General features: G+C 35.3%; 1 protein-coding gene and 1 non-coding gene across 2 annotated transcripts; one reads left to right on the top strand and one right to left on the bottom strand.

Annotated features, from left to right (window-relative positions):
• Positions 1–594: 594 nt before the first annotated feature.
• Positions 595–3,310, bottom strand: LOC107488471 (cytochrome P450 76T24). Its single transcript, XM_016109221.3, has 2 exons — positions 2,373–3,310; positions 595–1,388 (listed from the first exon to the last, which is right to left on the bottom strand). The coding sequence occupies exons 1-2, from the start codon at positions 3,276–3,278 to the stop codon at positions 771–773; spliced, it is 1,524 nt and encodes a 507-aa protein (XP_015964707.1). The 5' UTR covers positions 3,279–3,310; the 3' UTR covers positions 595–770.
• A 13,876-nt stretch (positions 3,311–17,186) lies between these two features.
• LOC127748204 (small nucleolar RNA R71) lies at positions 17,187–17,294 on the top strand. Its single transcript, XR_008010146.1, has one exon. It is a non-coding gene; the product is annotated as a small nucleolar RNA R71 (small nucleolar RNA).
• The last annotated feature ends 1,641 nt before the right edge of the window (positions 17,295–18,935 follow it).

Genomic DNA, 18,935 nt, shown 5'->3' on the forward strand with positions numbered 1-18,935 from the left:
TTGTGAAAGTTGCTTGAACTAAAGGCGAAAGTTCACTCTTTCGGAATCTTTGAATCATATCTTCATGTGCTAGCAATAAAGCTTCAGCTTCAATCAAGGAAACAGGGCCAGATTTGGGACTAAATCGAGAATGGATGCAAAAAAAGTATTGGATGATGAAGAGTTAAAAGAGGATGATAGCAGTCATTGGAGGATTCAGAACCTGAGCTCTATAATACCATATTGAAGTTTTAGCAATGAACGTAAAAATAGAAGAGGTTCTAATTGAAGAATGAAAAGGAAAGAAAACTTGCAGTGAATGTAAAATGAAATGATTCTGCAGAATATAATTGGCCTTAGTAGAATTTACATGTGTGCTATTTATATACTGCACATTAGAGAAATAAAAGGCCCAAAGTTAAAAACTAATATAAGAACCTAGAGTCAACTAATTCAAGAACATAATAAAAAAAGTGATATAAAACTGACTCAACAAACTAATGACATTGAAATAGAATTGCTCCTTTTATGCAGATTTCTGTTAAGTAAGTTCTCTAATTTGATGTATTTTACACAGATAATTTGATGTATGTAGATAAATTTGTAGACAATAAATAAAAAAGTTAATTCATTCTAGAAGTTTTCCACTATTTCACATACAATAGTACTTAGTAGTTTTCTCTCTACATGCCTCAGCCACATGAACACTTATTAAGATTACAAACATTACAGAGTAATTAACTATCTTACAATAAACAAGACAGGTATTCTGGCAGGCTAATTTGTTTTATTTAATTAATAATTTTGACTGGAATAACTCTCAATGGATCTTTCTTTCTAAGAGCATTTCCTCCAATAACATCCTCCATGTTCATTTCTTTAGGTTTCATACCATTTTCAAGCTTCCAATCAAAAGTATTAATCAAAGTTCCCAACATCAAATGCAACATCCTCATAGCCAATGGCAACCCGGGACAAATTCTTCTACCACTTCCAAATGGTGTCAGCTGAAAATCCTTTCCCTTAACATCAACATTTGTTCCCATAAACCTGTCTGGTGAAAACAGAGTTGGATTTTCCCAAGTTTCTTGATGCCTACCAATGGCAAACACATTGATCATGATGTTTGCACCCTTTGGAATGGTGTAGCCATTGATGAGTTCCACAGAAACCTTAGCTTTTCTAGGAAGCAAGAGTGGTGCTGGTGGGTGCAAGCGTAGGGTTTCTTTTATTATTGCTTGCAAGTAAGGGAGTGTTGCAATGTCTGATTCTGTTACTGGGTTTCCAATTCCAACAGCTTCTTCAACTTCTTTTTTGGCCTTTGACATAATATCTGGATTATGAATTAACTCAGCCATTGCCCATTCTAATGAATATGAAGTTGTATCGGTTCCGGCAACAAATAAATCCTGTATAATATAAAAGCATAGTTATACTTATTGGTTAAAATTCAATGCTAAAAAATAGAATACACAATCATTTTTTGAGTTATCTATATTGAACTACTAAAGTGTAAACCCGTGTGCATTTATTTTTATATAAATTTGATAATTAAAAATATTTATTTTTATATAATTTGTCATATTATTTTTTTCTAAAAATAAGGAGATTCGAACCTACGAGTTTTAGATAAGTATGGGGAGACGGTGCCAACGAGTTAGAACTCAAATAGCACAATATCTCCATACTCATTTAGAGATTGCGGATTTGAGTCTTCCTATCTTTAAAAAAGAAAATTGTCATGTTATTTAATTTATTTTTAACTGTTAACTTTATATAAAAATAATTGTATGTGAATTCTTATCTTTTACTTAACTCATCCAAATAATTTATTTAGATTTAGTTAATTTTTTTAGAAGTTATAATTTATATTTTTACTCAATTTCTAATTGAATTTTAATTTTATAATTCTTCTAAAAATTAATAGTTAGATTTCTGTATATAATCAAAACAATCTAATGCTTATTCTAATATTTTTAATAAAAAATATTATTCGTACACTAAAATCAACTACTAAAATCAGCCATCAATGTATTTGTGTATAAATATATGAGCAATGTTAGGGGGACAGCAACTTTTGTGATTGTTAGTCATCAACTAAACATCAATGATGATTTGATGGTGTGAGATTGGTGTGAGATTTCATCCAATGACTCACATTTTTTTGCTGGTTACATGCTGGCCAAAATTCAGTAGAATTGCTGGCCCCCTAGACTTTCCCTAAATATATATGTGATTTAATTTATTTTTCAATGTGTATTTATATTCTAGCATGTATTTTATACTGATAATTAACTTTGGTGACTGATTTTGGTGTATACGTAGTAGAGTTCATTTTTAATATACACGGGACAATAATTGTAAATTAAATAGGTTGGGAGAAGAAAACATACATGGAGTAAGTGTTTAATCTGTTGTTTGTCCATGACTTTGCTATCCTCTTCTTGGGAGATGTCAAGCAAAGCATCCAACATGTCATTGTTGGTTGCATAATTCACCCCTTCTCGCATCTTCAACCTTTCCTCAATCAACTTGTCAAAGAGAACAAACAACTTCCTAATGCAAATTCCATAGCTCCTTTTGATGCCTTGTGGGTCAAGAAACCTCAACAACGGAAAAAAATCAGCCAAATTTGGTGACCCGGTAGCTTTCAAGATACTCACCACTATATCTTTGTAATCTCCGGCATCATTTATAGATTGAGCGAAATCTATGGAGAAAATAGTGTTTGATAAAAAGTTAATCCCGGTTTTGAAAGCCGCTTTACCAATATCTATTGCTTCACCGGTTTGGCTACTATGATAGACATCATTGACAAGTTCTTTAAGTTTCTTTTGCCTTAAGAATTTGCTTGCATCTAGAGCCTTGTTTGTGAAGAGTTGATTGTTGCATATTCTTCTCAAGTATCTCCAGAGAGGTGATGAATTGGGTAAGAACCCTATGCCATAATAAGCATGATCCAGGACGGTTAAGGATTGGGGAATGGGACGATCAGAAAGTGAATGATCATGGGTTTGGAGAACCTCTTTGGCCATTTCCGGTGAAGAGATTATTATGGTTGTTACTTGGCCAAGCTTTAAGGTCATTATTGGGCCATGAATCTTTGCAAGGTTGCTCAACGAACGGTGAGGATTTTCACCCAATTGAAAGAGGTTTCCAACTATGGGACGAGGGTAAGGACCTGGTGGAAGTTTATGGTTTGATCTTCCATTGATGAGTGAAGTTAAAACATGGATTATAATGCATGTTAAAAGAAAAACTAAAGCATAATAATAATAATTAGAAGTCACTGCATCCATATCTTAATTGTTGCGCTTAATTTCACGGAAAATTGTTGAGGCTTCTTAATGTTGTAGCATATACATACCTAACTTATATATAGTGTGAGTCAAAGTATATGAATTAAAGTCAACCCAGTCACGTCTTTCCATGCATTTTAGTCAAGGTATGATGTATTCAATATTCGTGCACTAGCGTAGATGACCAACAAACTAATAATTAAGAATATATATGTTGAAATTGTTCTTTTTGACATGCGTGTTGGTGGAATGAGGTATACTTAATTACTAATAATTAATTTAAATGAGTTTAGTGGGTAATTCACTAGTTACTTTAAATAAATATTAAAAATTTGAATTTTATTTTATATATTCAGTAATATTCATCGATCAATAATAAATTTTTAGATAAAATTTAAATTCATAACGAATTAATTATTGATCAACTAATTAAATTAAAAAATATCATTGGAAAAAAAAATATGCATACTGGTTCGCATGCATAGGTCATGTTTGCCCCAAAATTCATACGAAATTTGTGGCATTGATAAGATAAGATGTGACCGATTGAGTAGTCAACAACATATGTATATTTAGTCAACGTTTCTTCTTCCTTTTTTATGTTTATTTAATTTTATGTAATCCAATATATCTTACAAATGGGTTTGCCATTTGCCATAGTTCAAAGTTTACACTCACTAGATAAGTACTTTAGGATTGCTTAAATTAAGAAGGATTGAAAAGCCTTGAGAAGTTAATTTAATGAAGCCTAAGTTTCATATATATATGCACTGTGTCAAGGTGGGTGTTCAATGCGTCTTCTCATCTAATGGTGCCATCTTAATAGACTAATTATTACTATATTAAGATAATCTAAGAGAATAATAATAAAAAACAGTATACAATTAATATAAATATTATATATATATATATTAATTTTAAATATATAATTTATAAAATTTTAAAAACATGAAGGTTTTTTCCCTTCTGAATTTCATTATCTCCGTAATAAGACCGGTATATAGTGTATGTCTATTATTTAAAAAGTCAATCAATAATTTAATTGATTGTCATTTGTCAAAAGTTTTAATTAACTTTTGTTCTTATCATATATATACACACTACAAAATTTCAAACACGTGCTCACGTTGTTGAGGTTTTTTATTTATTTAAATAATTTTTTTTATTTTCCATTTCGCATCATATTAGAAAAATTGACATTTTTGTGTATTATCTCTTAATTTCGTATTCATGTGAAATAGAAACTTTTTTTTACTTAAATTTTGCTGACACTGTGAGCATAATTATAATTTATAAAGAATGTATTTTATCCCAAATTCGCAACCACCACTATAAGAAAAAGAATAGGTTTAATTACTCTGTCGGTCCTTATAGTTTTGCGAATTTTTCAATTAGGTCCCTATACTTTTTTTCCTTTTAATTGAGTCCCTCACTACAACAATATAGACTATTTTTTAGGATTATTATGTGTCAAAAAAATTAAAATTCGTCAAAAAAATAAATTTTGACATTATTTTAACTGTGAAAATATGTTAATAAAAGTTTTGTCAAAAATAGTATTTTGACATATAAGTAATTGTAAAAAAAAGTTTAAATCTTATTTTGATAAATATTGGCCGTCAAAAATAATTTGTTAGAAAAATTTGAGAATATATTTTTTGTGATACTTATTAATCGTCAAAAATACTATTTATTTTGACACTTATTGACCATAAAAAATTATCAACAAAAAATTTTAACAAAGAATGAGATGAGATCTTGAAACTGAAGAATAAACTGAGATTTTGAAGATGAAGAATGAGTAATATGATCCTAAATTGAGAGTAGTGTGATGCCAAAATTGACGGAGCTCAACGAAGAAAAAGAATAATAGAGTAAGTTGAAAATAAATAAGTGTCAAAATTGAGGATTAATTTTCTACAATCAAATTATTCATAAAAAAACATAGAAAATTTGACATTTATGATATTTGTCAAAAATATATATTAATTTTTACACTTAACTATGGCCGTTAAAAAAAATCATGTTAAAATAGCTCTCTTTTCTTGTAGTGCCTATACCATATTAAATTTTTTAATTAAGTCCTTATTAACGGTAAAAGTTAAAAAAACGTTTATAAAATATAAATTTACTAATTTACCCTCACCCCTTTCCTTATCTTCTTCCTTTTACCCTCACCTCCATCATCTTCTCGCCCTCTTTTTCTGTCTCCACCCTTCTTCTACCAACAAGCTCCCTTCTTTCATGGCAGAAATGGTTATACAACACAAATTCAAAACTAAAATTTTTGTCATAATTAATTTTTAGCATGATCAAAAATAGAATTTTTGTCATGATATAATCATTTAATTACAAACAAAACACATAATCAAAACTCATAATCAGAATTTTTTAACACAATCAATTTTGTTTAACATAATCATTGAATAGAAGTAAAACCAATTCAAAAACAGAAGTATAATGAAGTAAAAATAAAATGAAGCTGAAGCAGAATAAAGGATCCTTTCTCTGCTAGCTTCTAATTTGCTATCACTTCACACTTCCCACTTCCATTCTGAGACTCTTATCCACTGAGTAGTGAATACCATGAAAGCAATCCAATTCCGTATGCCTAGGTTGTACTATGACACATTTCATCCCACAATCCACTTCCAGATACCATCATCATGATTATCACTCCCTAAACCAATGATCTCCCGCTGCAGCATAGTCCAATCTCACCACCCCAATTTCACAATCTCATACCTGATTGACTCATGTGGTCTCTCTCCAGACACTGCTGCTCTTACTTTCCAAAAACTTCACCTTCCTTCTGCTGAAAGACCAGACTCAGTTCTCACCCTTCTCAGGGAGCATGGTTTCACAGATACCCAGATTTCAAACCTCATCAGAAAATGCCCATTGTTCCTCTTAGCAAACCCAAATATCCTCTTGCCAAAGTTTCAATTTTTCCTCTCCATTGGGATTTCCAATACCAACCTCGCAAGAACCCTAACCGCTGACCCAACCCTTTTGACCCGGAGCTTGGAGAAACAGATTATACCCTCTTACAATTTCCTCAAGAGTGTGTTGATTTCTGATGAAAAGGTTGCAGCTTCATTAAAGCCCACATCTTGAGTCTTCCTCGAGGATCACAAGAAGAACCTCGTACCAAACCCCAATCTCCTAAAAGAGATGGATGTTCCTAAATCATGTGTTACGCTATTGCTGACTCATTTCCCGGAGGCATTGATGCAGAAAAAGAAAAACTTTGCAAAGCTTTCTAAGGAGATTAAAGAAATGGGGTTTAATCCAAAAAAGACAACTTTTGTGTTGGCCATTCATGTGCTCTCAGGTGAGGGTAATAAATCCATATATAACTGCTGTTACGAGGTTTATAAGAGGTGGGGTTGGTCCACTTTGGGAGGTGGAAGGAAAGGTGGTCAGGGGTGGAATTGGAATGGAAGGAGGGGGTGCGGTGGAAGTGGGAGGAATGAAGGTGAGAGAGAGAAGCAGGAGCAGAGAAGGGAGATGGAAAGGTGGAAGAAGAGGAAATGGGTTAATTTTGTCTTTGTCAAAATAAAAAAGAGACATAATTTATGAATTTAGAAAAAATTGAGAGAATATTCAATTTAGGAATGGAATATTCCGTTAAATCAAACGGTTTTGTTACGGTAAGGACCTAATTGAAAAAAAAAAATTGGTGCAGGGACTCAATTAAAAGGAAAAAAAGTATAGGGACCTAATTGAAAAATTCGCGAAACTATAGGGACCAACAGAGTAATTAAACCAAAAGAATATACAGTGAATGGAAATTAACGAAATACATAAAAATTAGGGATAAGTATTGTTTTTATCCTTAATGTTGAGGGTCAGAATCGAAACTGTCTCAACATAATTTTTTATTTAGAATCATCCTTAATATTTTTTTGTATTAAAATCGTTCTTTTAACTTTTTTCGGACAAAAATACCCTCCACCACCACCACTAGCACATTTTTCTCCACCAGCACCAGCACCTCCACCACAAAAAATAATAACATCAATGAAATCAACACAAATTCAACAAATCAAGAAATCAGAAAATTCAACAAATCAACACACAACAACAATAAAATCAGAAAATAACAAATCAAAATCAGAATTAAAAGTAGAAGCAGAAGCAGTCACAGAAGCACAAGAAATAGAAGCAGAAACTCAAGCAGAAGCTCAAGCAGAAGTAGAAAGTAGAAGCCAAAGCAAGGAGCAGAACTGAAGCAAGAAGAAGAAGCAGATGTAGAAGAAGAAGCAGATGCAGAAGCCAAAGCAGAACCACTGGCAGCTCGTGGGCGACGAAGCGATGGCAGCTGGGTAGATCGGCGATGGTAGGAACCTAACTCAGCCTCAAATCACTCTCTCTCCTTCGCGCGCCACCCTCCTCACGTTGGGCTCCCCTTTCCCGCGACGCAGCAATCACAAAAGCAGAAGCTGAAGCTCAAGCAGAAGCAAAAAGCTCCCCCTTCGCCGGCGCCATCCCCCTTCCCCCCTTCCCCCTCTCCCTTTCCCCTTTTCCTTCCCCCACTCCCTCGCGCCCTTTCCCTTTTCCCTTCTCCCCTGCCCCTCGTGTGTTTTTTTTTTAATTTTATAAATTTTTTTATTAATAGGGGTAACTTAGTAATAAAATAAAAAAATTTATTAAAGAGGACAATTTTAATACAAAAAAATATTATGGATGATTCTAAATAAAAAATTACGTTGAGATGGTTTTGATTCTGACCCTCAACATTAGGGACCAAAATAATATTGATCCCTAAAAATTATGAAGTATAATAAGGGAGGAGTACATAAAAATTAACAACTACAAAGTTGCGTTTGTTTACAGAGACAGGGACACAGAGACATAAAATCGTGTTTGTCAGAAGAGACATAGATAGAAACAATGTGTCCAGAGACACTAAATTAGTGTATTTTGTGTCCATCTTGATAGAAAGGACACGGGGACACTACAAGGAACACAACTTATTTTTTATTTTTTCTTTCATTATTCTTGTTAATTTTTTATAATTATATTTTTTATTATTATATTTTCATCTCAAATTTTTTGAATGAAAGAAATGAGAATAAAATAGATTTTCATACTTTATTCTAGTTTATCACCAAATAGAATACAAGAACACAAAAATTTGTGTCTCTATTCTTTATATCTTGTTCTTAGTATCTTGTCATGTCCTGTTCTCAGAAACAAACACAGCCCAATTGAATATGACGTGGACGTTATAACTCAGCTACTATTCCTAAAACCTTGGCCACTAATTATTCTTTGTAAACCAACAATTATTCTTTGTAAACCCTACTTCCCATTGTGGATTGGAATTCAAAATCAAACTTGGTTAATTGCATAGGTAACCGAAACTGAAAATTAAATTGAGTTAATTTTATATTGAATGCTTTGTCTCTTCTCTCTCCTCTCTCTCCTTTGCTATTCAGTCACTTCACTCAGGAAAGAAGAGTGAACAAGTTATCAGAAGAGAAGTATAGATACAGTAAATTAAATGGAAGAAGAAAATGCTAGGTTGATGATGGCCTATGAAGAAGGAAGATCCAAAGCATGGTGTAGCTAGATCTTTTCCATTGAAGGCAAGATATTGAGGAGGAGCTTCAAGATCTTCCATGCCAAGAATAGGAAAGATCCACCTCGATCAGAGAAGAATATTTCAGTGGGTAAAGCTCATTTCCATTTTTGTTATTCCAAGATAGAAGATAGCTACTATAGCTACGAAGAGGAAGAAGCAAATATAGAAAGGAAGGAGCTGTTAAGGATCAGAGGTTCATCAAGGGTCAGAGTTTTTTCTTGGAACCAAAGTCAAGATCAAGGACTCAGATTGAAGGAACTTGATGAGAAGGGTTGAGAGAGGTACATGCATGTTGGTTTGCTTTCAATTTTCCCTCTCTCTTCTCTCTATCCGAACCGCTGCTACTCTGGGTTGGAGAAGAAGTTACTTGGTTGAACCGGTTTCAATCTTGAAAGCTTTTCCTTCTATAATAAGGGTGAACAGCCAAGGGTTGAGGCAAGGAGAGAAAGCACAGAGTTCTCATAGCTACCCGAAGCTAACAGAGTTCTTCTCCTTCAATGAGTTTCATTTTATTTTCTTTTCTTTAGTTTTGTCTGTCTAAGTCTCATGGTAAAATGCAAACATGGAGAGGTTTGTAAGAAAAAGCCAGTGAGAGGAAAAAGGCAGTGAGCAAAATTAAAGAAAAAACTATAGATGTCTCAGAGTTTCTTTGTACATCTATATATTGTGTTTCATGATCCTGTGGGGATTGCCTTGCAAGTTGGGTTAGCACTTTACGGTTGAAAGCTTGGTAGGAGTCCAAGTCATGTTCAGATTTGGAGATACAATCTGGATTTATCTCAGATAGGAATAGATAGTTCCTAGGGAAGAATTGATGTACAGTGATGGAGACTGGATGTAGGCTGCATTGCACTTAGCAGCTAATACTTCTGGGTGTGATTCTCTCTTTCTCTTCTATTCCTATTCTATTTTTGTTGCGTTGGAGACAAAAATGAAAAATATCTCCCAACTGGTTACGAGACAAAAAGAAAATGTCTCTTGACTTGTTATGAGACAAAAGCAGAAATATCTCCTAAAGTTTCTTTGAAAAAGTAGCAATTAATATTCAGCAAAGAGGGGATAAGATTCAACCCCCCTTCTCTTAGCCACTGACTACCATCAATTGGTATCAGAGTTTGGTCTCAAAGAGATCAAGCTTTGCAGCTTGGAGAAAAAAAGATCCCAATGGCGGCTAACAGTGGCTCAAATTTTGTGGCCTATACTCTGACAGAAGGGCAGTCAAGCAACAGACCTCCATTCTTCAATGAAAAGAATTACAATTACTGGAAAGAAAGAATGAAGATATTTGTTCAATTTGTAGATTACAGACTTTGAAAGATAATCCTGGAAGGTCCACAGTTTCCAACCACTACAGGAGCTAATGGTGTAGTGACTCTCAAAGGTGAAGCTGATTGGAATAATGATAATGACAGAAAGAAAGTAGAACTCAACGCCAAAGCAATCAACTTGCTCAACTGTGCGGCCAGCTTCGAGGAATACCGACGGGTTTCAAGATGTACAACAGCGAAGGAAATCTGGGACAAACTTCAAATCACTCATGAAGGCACAACTCAAGTCAAGAGATCTAGAATAAACATGCTTAATAGAGAATATGAAATGTTCTCAATGAAGGAAGGAGAGACGATAGATGAATTGTTTAAAAGATTCAACGTCATCGTCACTGGCTTGGATGCTATGGGGATCACATATTCTGAATTTGTGCTTGTGAGGAGAATATTGAGATATCTCACAAAAGAGTGGGAAACCAAAGCAATAGTGATAGCTGAAAGTAGTAACATTGATACCATGACCTATGATGATTTGAGAGGAAATTTACTTGCCTTTGAAAACACATATTTGAAAAAGGACATAAAAAAGAAAGGAATCGCTCTCAAATCTGTTACTGAACCTCTAGATAATGAATCCAGTGATAACTCATCTGAAAATGATTTTGTTTTGTTTGCTAAAAAATTCAGAAAAATAGTGAAGCTGAAGGAACGAAACAAAGGAGGCAGCTCAAGGAAGCCAAAGAGGGAAATCAGCAGAGTGATCTGTTACAACTGTAAAGAAATTGGGCACTTCAAATCTGATTGTCCAAAACTGAAGAAGGAGGACAAGCCGAAAAGAGGAAAGAAGAAAGGTCTCATGGCATCTTGGGAGGACTTGGAGAACGAATCTGATGAAGATGATGAAACAGAAACCAAGTCTCAAACGTGTCTCATGGCCGATATAGTTGATGAGGTAATATTTCCTGAACCTTCAACTGAAGACCTTCATCTTATGATTGATCATCTTTATGAAAAGATCAAATGTTTCCTAAATGAAAACCAAGATCTTGAGTCTCAAATAGAAATACTAAAAGTTGAAAATGGTTTTCTTAAGGATAAATTAAGGGAAGTCGAAACTGCTGTTGATCTTATTAAAGAAAACAAGCGGTTAAAAGTTGAACTTAAGAGCTGTGAATATCATCATTCTGTGACTGCAAATCTAAATTATTTTGAAGAAAATGAGTGGCTACATAAAGAGATAAAAAGACTTAAAGAGGACCTATTCATCTTTGCTCAAAGTTCTAAAAATTTAAATTAACTCTTGGCTAGCCAAAAACCTCTTTATGATAAAGCTGGTTTAGGTTTTCACAAATCTAAAAAATTCATTGAAAACTTTTCTTTTACCAACATGGCATCCTCTTCGGATGACACAAGGTTTCAAAACCCAACAAGCTTTAGAAAAACAGCTACTCAAAAATTTTGTAGATTATGCAATCAGAATGGACATTTTCCTATTCAATGCTTCATAAGTGAAAGGATGGTTGGAGATAAAGTTTACAAAATTATTTGTGATTATAATGGCTTGGGACAAAGAAGATGGTTTGACATTAAAGGATCCAAAAAGATTTGGATACCTAAGGTCACTTAAGCTTGTTTTGTAGGTTTGCCTATCATCCAAAAGAAAGGACAACATGTGGTATATGGATAGTGGGTGCTTGGTGCACGAATTGTGATACACAACTCCGATACAACTAACCAGCAAGTGCACTGGGCCGTCCAAGTAATACCTTACGTGAGTAAGGGTCGACCCACGGAGATTGTCGGCTTGAAGCAAGCTATGGTCATCCTGTAAATCTCAGTCGGACGGATTCAGAATGTTATGAGAGTTTAGATAATTAAAAGATAAATAAAAATAAAATAAGATAGGGATACTTATGCAATTCATTAGTGGGAATTTCAGATAAGCATATGGAGATGCTTTGTTGCTCCTGAACTTCTGCTTTCCTATTGCCTTCATCCAATCATTCACACTCCTTTCCATGGCAAGTTGTATGTTGGGGGATCACCATTGTCAATGGCTACCGTCTGTCCTCTCAGTGAAAATGGTCCGGCTACGGGTTACGTAGGGCTAATCATCTGTCGGTTCTCACTTGTGTTGGAATAAAATCCAATGATCCTTTTATGCACTGTCACTGTGCCCAACAATCATGAGTTTTAAGCTCGTCATAGTCATCCCATCCCAGATCCTACTCAGAATACCACAGACAAGGTTTAGACTTTCCGGATCTCAAGAATGCTGCCAATTGGTTCTAGTTTATACCACGAAGACTCTGATTTCACGAAATTGAAAGGCTCTGTTGTCAGGAGAGGCAATCATGCGTCGTGAACCAGGAACCCAAGAGATACACACTCAAGCTCTCGCAGATATAACGGAAGTGGTTGTCAGGCACGCATTCATAAGGGAGGATGATGATGAGTGTCATAGATCATCACATCCATCAGGTTGAAGTACGAGTGAATATCTTAGAATAAGAATAAGCATGAATTGAATAGAAAAGCAATAGTACTTTGCATTGATTCATGAGGAACAGCAAAGCTCCACACCTTAATATATGAGGTGTAAAAACTCCACCGTTGAAAATACAAAAGTGATGAAGGTCCAGGCATGGCCGAATGGCCATCCCCCAAAACATGATCAAGAGATCAAAAGTGATCCAAAGATATCAATACAATAGTAAAAAGTGCTATTTATACTAAACTAGTAAACTAGGTTTACAGAAAATGAGTAGATAGTGCAGAAATCCACTTCCGGGACCCACTTGGTGTGTGTTTGGGCTGAGCGTTGAAGCTTTCACATGCATAGGCTCTTCTTGGAGTTTAAACGCCAGTTTTGGTACCAGTTTAACCATTTAGCTCCAGCTTTGGTGCCAGTTCTGGCGTTTTATGCCAGAAAAAAGGGTCTCTGGTGGGCGTTTGGACGCCATTTTGGGCTATCAAATCTCGGGAAAAGTATGAAATATTATACATTGCTGGAAAGCCCAAGATGTCTACTTTCCAACGCAATTAAGAGCATGCCAATTAGGTTTCTGTATCTCCAGAAAATCTATTTCGAGTGCAGGGAGGTCAGAATCCAACAGCATCTGCAGTCCTTTCTCAGCCTCTGAATCAGATTTTTGCTCAAGTCCCTCAATTTAAGCCAGAAAATACCTGAAATCATAGAAAAACACACAAACTCATAGTAAAGTCCAGAAATGTGATTTTTGCATAAAAACTAATAAAAATATACTAAAAAGTAACTAAAACATACTAGAAACTACCTAAAAATAATGTTAAAAAGCGTATAAATTATCCGCTCATCACAACACCAAACTTAAATTGTTACTTTTCTCCAAGCAACTGAAAATAAAATAGGATAAAAAGAAAAGAATATACAATAAATTCCAAAACATCAATGAAGCTTAGTTCTAATGAGATGAGCGGGGCTAGTAGCTTTTTCCTTTTGAACAGTTTTGGCATCTCACTTTATCCTTTGAAGTTCAGAATGATTGGCATCTATAGGAACTCAGAATTCAGATAGTGTTATTGATTCTCCTAGTTCAGTATGATGATTCTTGAACACAGTTACTTTATGAGTCTTGGCTGTGACCCTAAGCATCTTGTTTTCCAGTATTACCACCGGATACATAAATGCCACAGACACATAACTGGGTGAACCTTTTCAGATTGTGACTCAGCTTTGCTAGAGTCCCCAGTTAGAGGTGTCCAGAGTTCTTAAGCATACTATTTTGCTTTGGATCACGACTTTAACCACTCAGTCTCAAACTTTTCACTTGGACCTTCATGTCACAAGCACATGGTTAGGGACAGCTTGATTCGGCCGCTTAGGTAAGGATTCTATTCTTTTGGGCCCTCCTATTCATTAATGCTCAAAGCCTTGGATCCTCTTTACCCTTGCCTTTTTCTTTCTTTTTTTTCACAAGCTTTGTATTTTTCACTGCTTTTTCTTGCTTCAAGAATCAATTTTATGATTTTTCAGATTATTAATAACATTTCTCTTTTTTCATCATTTTTTTCAAGAGCCAACAATTTTAACATTCATAAACTTCACTATAAAAAATATGCACTGTTCAAGCATTCATTCAGAAAACAAAAAGTATTGCCACCACATCAACATAATTAAACTAATTTCAAGATAGAATTCGAAATTCATGTACTTCTTATTCTTTTGCAAATAGGAACATTTTTCATTTAAAAAAGGTGAAGGATTTATGGGACATTCATAGCTTCAAGGCATAGATACTAGACACTAATGATTATGTAATAAAGACACAAGCATAGAAAAACATAAAGCATAAAAATCGAAAAACAAAAAAAACAAATAACAAGGAAATTAAAGGACGGGTCCACCTTAGTGATGGCGGCTAGTTCTTCCTCTTGAAGATCCTATGGAGTGTTTGAGCTCCTCAATGTCTCTTCCTTGCCTTTGTTGCTCCTCCCTCATGGCTCTTTGGTCTTCTTTGATTTCATGGAGGATAATGGAGTGCTCTTGGTGCTCTATCCTTAGTGCTTTTGGTGCTCTTCCTCTTTCTAGTGATGGGTTTTTTAGATGAATCTCTCCATCTCCCATGACTCAGAGTTGGAAGTAACTGCCTTCCCTTTCCTCTTTCTAGAGGTTTCTCCGGTCTTAGATTCCATTAATGGTTATGGAGAAACAAAAAGCAATGCTTTTTTTCCACACCAAACTTAAAAAGTTGCTCGTCCTCGAGCAAAAGAAGAAAGAAAGGAGGAGAAGAAGAAGAAATGGAGGAGATAGAGGTGTGTGAAGGGTTCGGCCATGTGGGGTTGGGAGTGTTTTGGGAAGGGAATGGTTTGAATTTGAGTGGGTGGGTGTAGGTGAAAAATAGTGGATGGATGTGAGTGGTGAAGAGGGCGTTATGGAAAGGTGTGAAGAAGGGGAAGAGTGAGTTGGGGTAGGTAGGGATCCTGTGGGGTCCACAGATCCTGAGGTGTCAAGGAGTTCTCATCCCTGCACCTTTCTGGCGTTCAAACGCCCTCTGTGTGGCATTTCTAGCGTTAAACGCCAGTCTGCTGCCTTTTTCTGGCGTTTAAATGCCAGTCTGCCTGCTAGTTCTGGCATTTTACGCCCAGAATGGTGCCAGGCTGGGCGTTAAACGCCCATTTTGGTATCCTTACTGGCGTTTAAACGCCAGTAAGCTCGTCCTCCAGGGTGTGCTATTTTTTATGCTATTTTTTATTTTGCTCTAATTTTTGCAGTTGTTTTTGTGACTCCACATGATCATCATCCTAAAGAAAACATAAAATAACAATGGAAATAAAATGAAAGAGTAATTAATATAGATAAATAAAATTGGGTTGCCTCCCAATAAGAGCTTCTTTAATGTCAATAGCATGACAGGAAGCTCTTACAGAGCTTCACAGATGCTCAGAGCACGATTGTGGCCTCCCAGCACCAAACTTAGAGTTTGGATGTGGGGGCTTTGCTTGACTCTGCATGGAGAGAATTGGATGAAGCTTTTCATGCTTCTTGTCCATGTTTACAGAGGAAAATCCTTGAGCCTTAAACACAAGGTAGTCCTCATTCACTTGAAGGACTAACTCTCTTCTGTCTACATCAATCACAACTTTTGCTGTGGCTAGGAAGGGTCTTCCAAGGATGATGGATTCATCCTTATTCTTTCTAGTGTCTAGGATTATGAAGTCAGCAGGGATGTAAAATCCTTCAACCTTTACCAAGACGTCCTCTACAAGTCTATAAGCCTATTTTTTTGATTTGTCTGCCATCTCTAGTGAGATTCTTGCAGCTTGTACCTCAAAGATCCCTAGTTTCTCCATTACAGAGAGTGGCATGAGATTTACACTTGACCCTAGGTCACACAAAGCCTTCTCAAAGGTCATGGTGCCTATGTTGCAAGGTATTAAGAACCTTCCGAGATCCTCTTTCTTCTGAGGTAACTTCAGTTGAACCACTGCATTTAGTTCACTGATGAACAATGGAGGTTCATCCTCCCAAGTCTCATTACCAAATAATTTGGCATTCAGCTTCATGATTGCTCCTAGATACTGAGCAACTTGCTCTTCAGTAATAACTTCATCTTCTTTAGAGGAAGAATACTCATCAGAGATCATGAATGGTAATAGAAAGTTCAGTGGAATCTCTATGGTCTCTAGATGAGTTTCAGACTCCTTTGGTTCCTCAATAGGGAACTCCTTGTTGGCCAGTGGACGTCCCATGAGGTCTTCCTCACTGGGAATCACTGCCTTTCCCTCCTCTATAGGTTCGGCCATGTTGGACGTGTAGATGGCCTTGCACTCTCTTTTTGGATTCTCTTCTGTATTGCTTGGGAGAGTACTAGGAGGAGTTTCAGTAACTCTTTTACTCAGCTGACCCACTTGTGTCTCCAAATTTCTGATGGAGGACCGTGCCTCAGTCATGAAACTGAGAGTGGCCTTGGATAGATCAGAGACTATATTTGCTAAGCCAGAGAGGCTCTGCTCAGAATTTTCTGTCTGTTGTTGAGAAGATGATGGAAAAGGTTTGCTATTGCCAAACCTATTTCTCCCACCATTATTGTTGTTGAAGCCTTGTTGAGGCTTCTATTGATCCTTCCATGAGAAATTTGGATGATTCCTCCATGAAGGATTATAGGTGTTTCCATAGGGTTCTCCCATATAATTCACCTCTTCCATTGTAGGATTCTCAGGGTCATAAAATTCTCCTTCAGAGGAGGCTTCCTTAGCATTGTCGGATGCAGCTTGCAATCCAGTCAGATTCTGAAAAATCAGATTGACTTGCTAAGTCAATATTTTATTTTGAGCCAATATGGCATTCAAAGTGTCAATCTCAAGAACTCCTCTCTTCTGAGTCATCCCATTATTCACAGGATTTCTTTCAGAATTGTACATGAACTAGTTATTTGCAACCATCTCAATGAGTTCCTAGGCTTCTACAGGGGTTTTCAGATGAAGAGATCCACCAGCAGAATGGTCCAATGACATCTTTGACAAATCAGACAGACCATTATAGAATATACATATGATGCTCCATTCTGGAAGCATGTCAGAAGGACACCTTTTGGTTAATTGCTTATATCTTTCCCAAGCTTCATAGAGGGATTCACCTTCCGTCTGTTTGAAGGTTTGGACTTCCACTCTAAGCTTGCTCATCTTTTGAGGTGGAAAGAATTTGGTCAAGAAAGCATTGACCAACTTGTCCCAAGAGTTCAGGATTTTTCTAGGTTGTAAGTCCAACCATGTCCTAGCTCTGTCTCTTACAGCAAAGGGGAAAAGCATAAGTCTGTAGACCTTGGGGTCAACCCCATTGGTCTTAACAGTATCACAGATTTGCAAGAATTCAGCTAAGAACTGATGAGGATCTTCCAATGGAAGTCCATGAAACTTGCAATTATGATGCATTAGAGAAATTAATTGAGGCTTAAGCTCAAAGTTTTGTGCTCCAATGGTAGGAATTGAGATGCTTCTTCCATAGAAGTTGGAAGTTGGTGCAGTATAGTCACCAAGCATCATCCTTGCACCTCCACCATTGTTATTGGGTTCGGCCATGTCTTCTTCTTTTTCAAAAATTTCTGTCAGGTCCTCTCCAGAGTGTTGTGCTTTAGCTTCTCTTAGCTTCCTCTTCAGAGTCCTTTCAGGTTCAGGATCAGCTTCAACAAGAATGTCTTTATCCTTGTTCCTGCTCATATGAAAAAAAAAGAGAACAGAAAAGAAGAGAATTCCTCTATGTCACAGTATAGAGATTCCTTTATGTGAGTAGAAGAAGAAAAGAATAGAAGAATGAGGTAGAGGGAGAATGAGAAGAATTCGAACACAGAGGGAGAGAGAGGGTTCGAATTATAAGTAGAAGAGAAGTGTTAGCAAATAAATAGAACGAGATGAGAGAGAGAGAGTTTTTGAAAATTAAAGTTAAAATAATTAGTTAATTAAAAATATTTTTGAAATAATTGTTAGTGGTTTTCGAAAATGAGAAGTGAAAAAGTAGTTAGGCAGTTTTGAAAAAGATAAGAAATAGTAAGTTTTGAAAAGATAAGAAGTTAGAAAAAGATTTTGAAATTAAAATTTGAAAAAGATATGATTTGAAAAAGATTTGATTTTAAAATTGATGACTTGACTAACAAGAAATTAAAAGATATGATTCTAAAATTTAAAGATTGAACCTTTCTTAACAAGAAAGTAACAAACTTGAAATTTTTTGAATCAAATCCTTAAATGTTAGTAAAGTTTTCGAAAATATGAGATGGAAATAAGAAAAAGATTTTGAAAATCAATTTTAAAATTTTCGAAAATATTAAGAAGAAAAATGAAAAAGATTTTATTTTTGAAAAAGATTTGAAAAGATAGAATTTTTAAATTGAAATTTTGACTTGACTAACAAGAAACAACTAAATTTTAAAAATCTTTGACTAAGTCAACCCAAAATTTCGAATTTTATGAGTGAAATAAGGAAAAGATATTTTTTATTTTTTTGAATTTTAATGAGGAAAGAGAAAAAAACAACACAAGACATAAAAATTTTGGATCAAAACCAATGATGCATGCAAGAACACTTTGAATGTCAAGATGAACACCAAGAACACTTTGAAGATCATGATGAACATCAAGAACATATTTTTGAAAAATTTTTAAGAAAAGAAACACATGCAAGACACCAAACTTAGAAATTTTTAATGTTTAGACACTAACAAATTAAAAATGCATATGGAAAACAAGAAAAGACACAAAACAAGAAAATCACAAGATCAAACAAAGACAATCATCAAGAACAACTTGAAGATCAAGAAGAAC

Source organism: Arachis duranensis, chromosome 5 (genome assembly GCF_000817695.3).
Source record: "Arachis duranensis cultivar V14167 chromosome 5, aradu.V14167.gnm2.J7QH, whole genome shotgun sequence".
In the NCBI taxonomy this organism is placed as follows: domain Eukaryota; kingdom Viridiplantae; phylum Streptophyta; class Magnoliopsida; order Fabales; family Fabaceae; genus Arachis; species Arachis duranensis.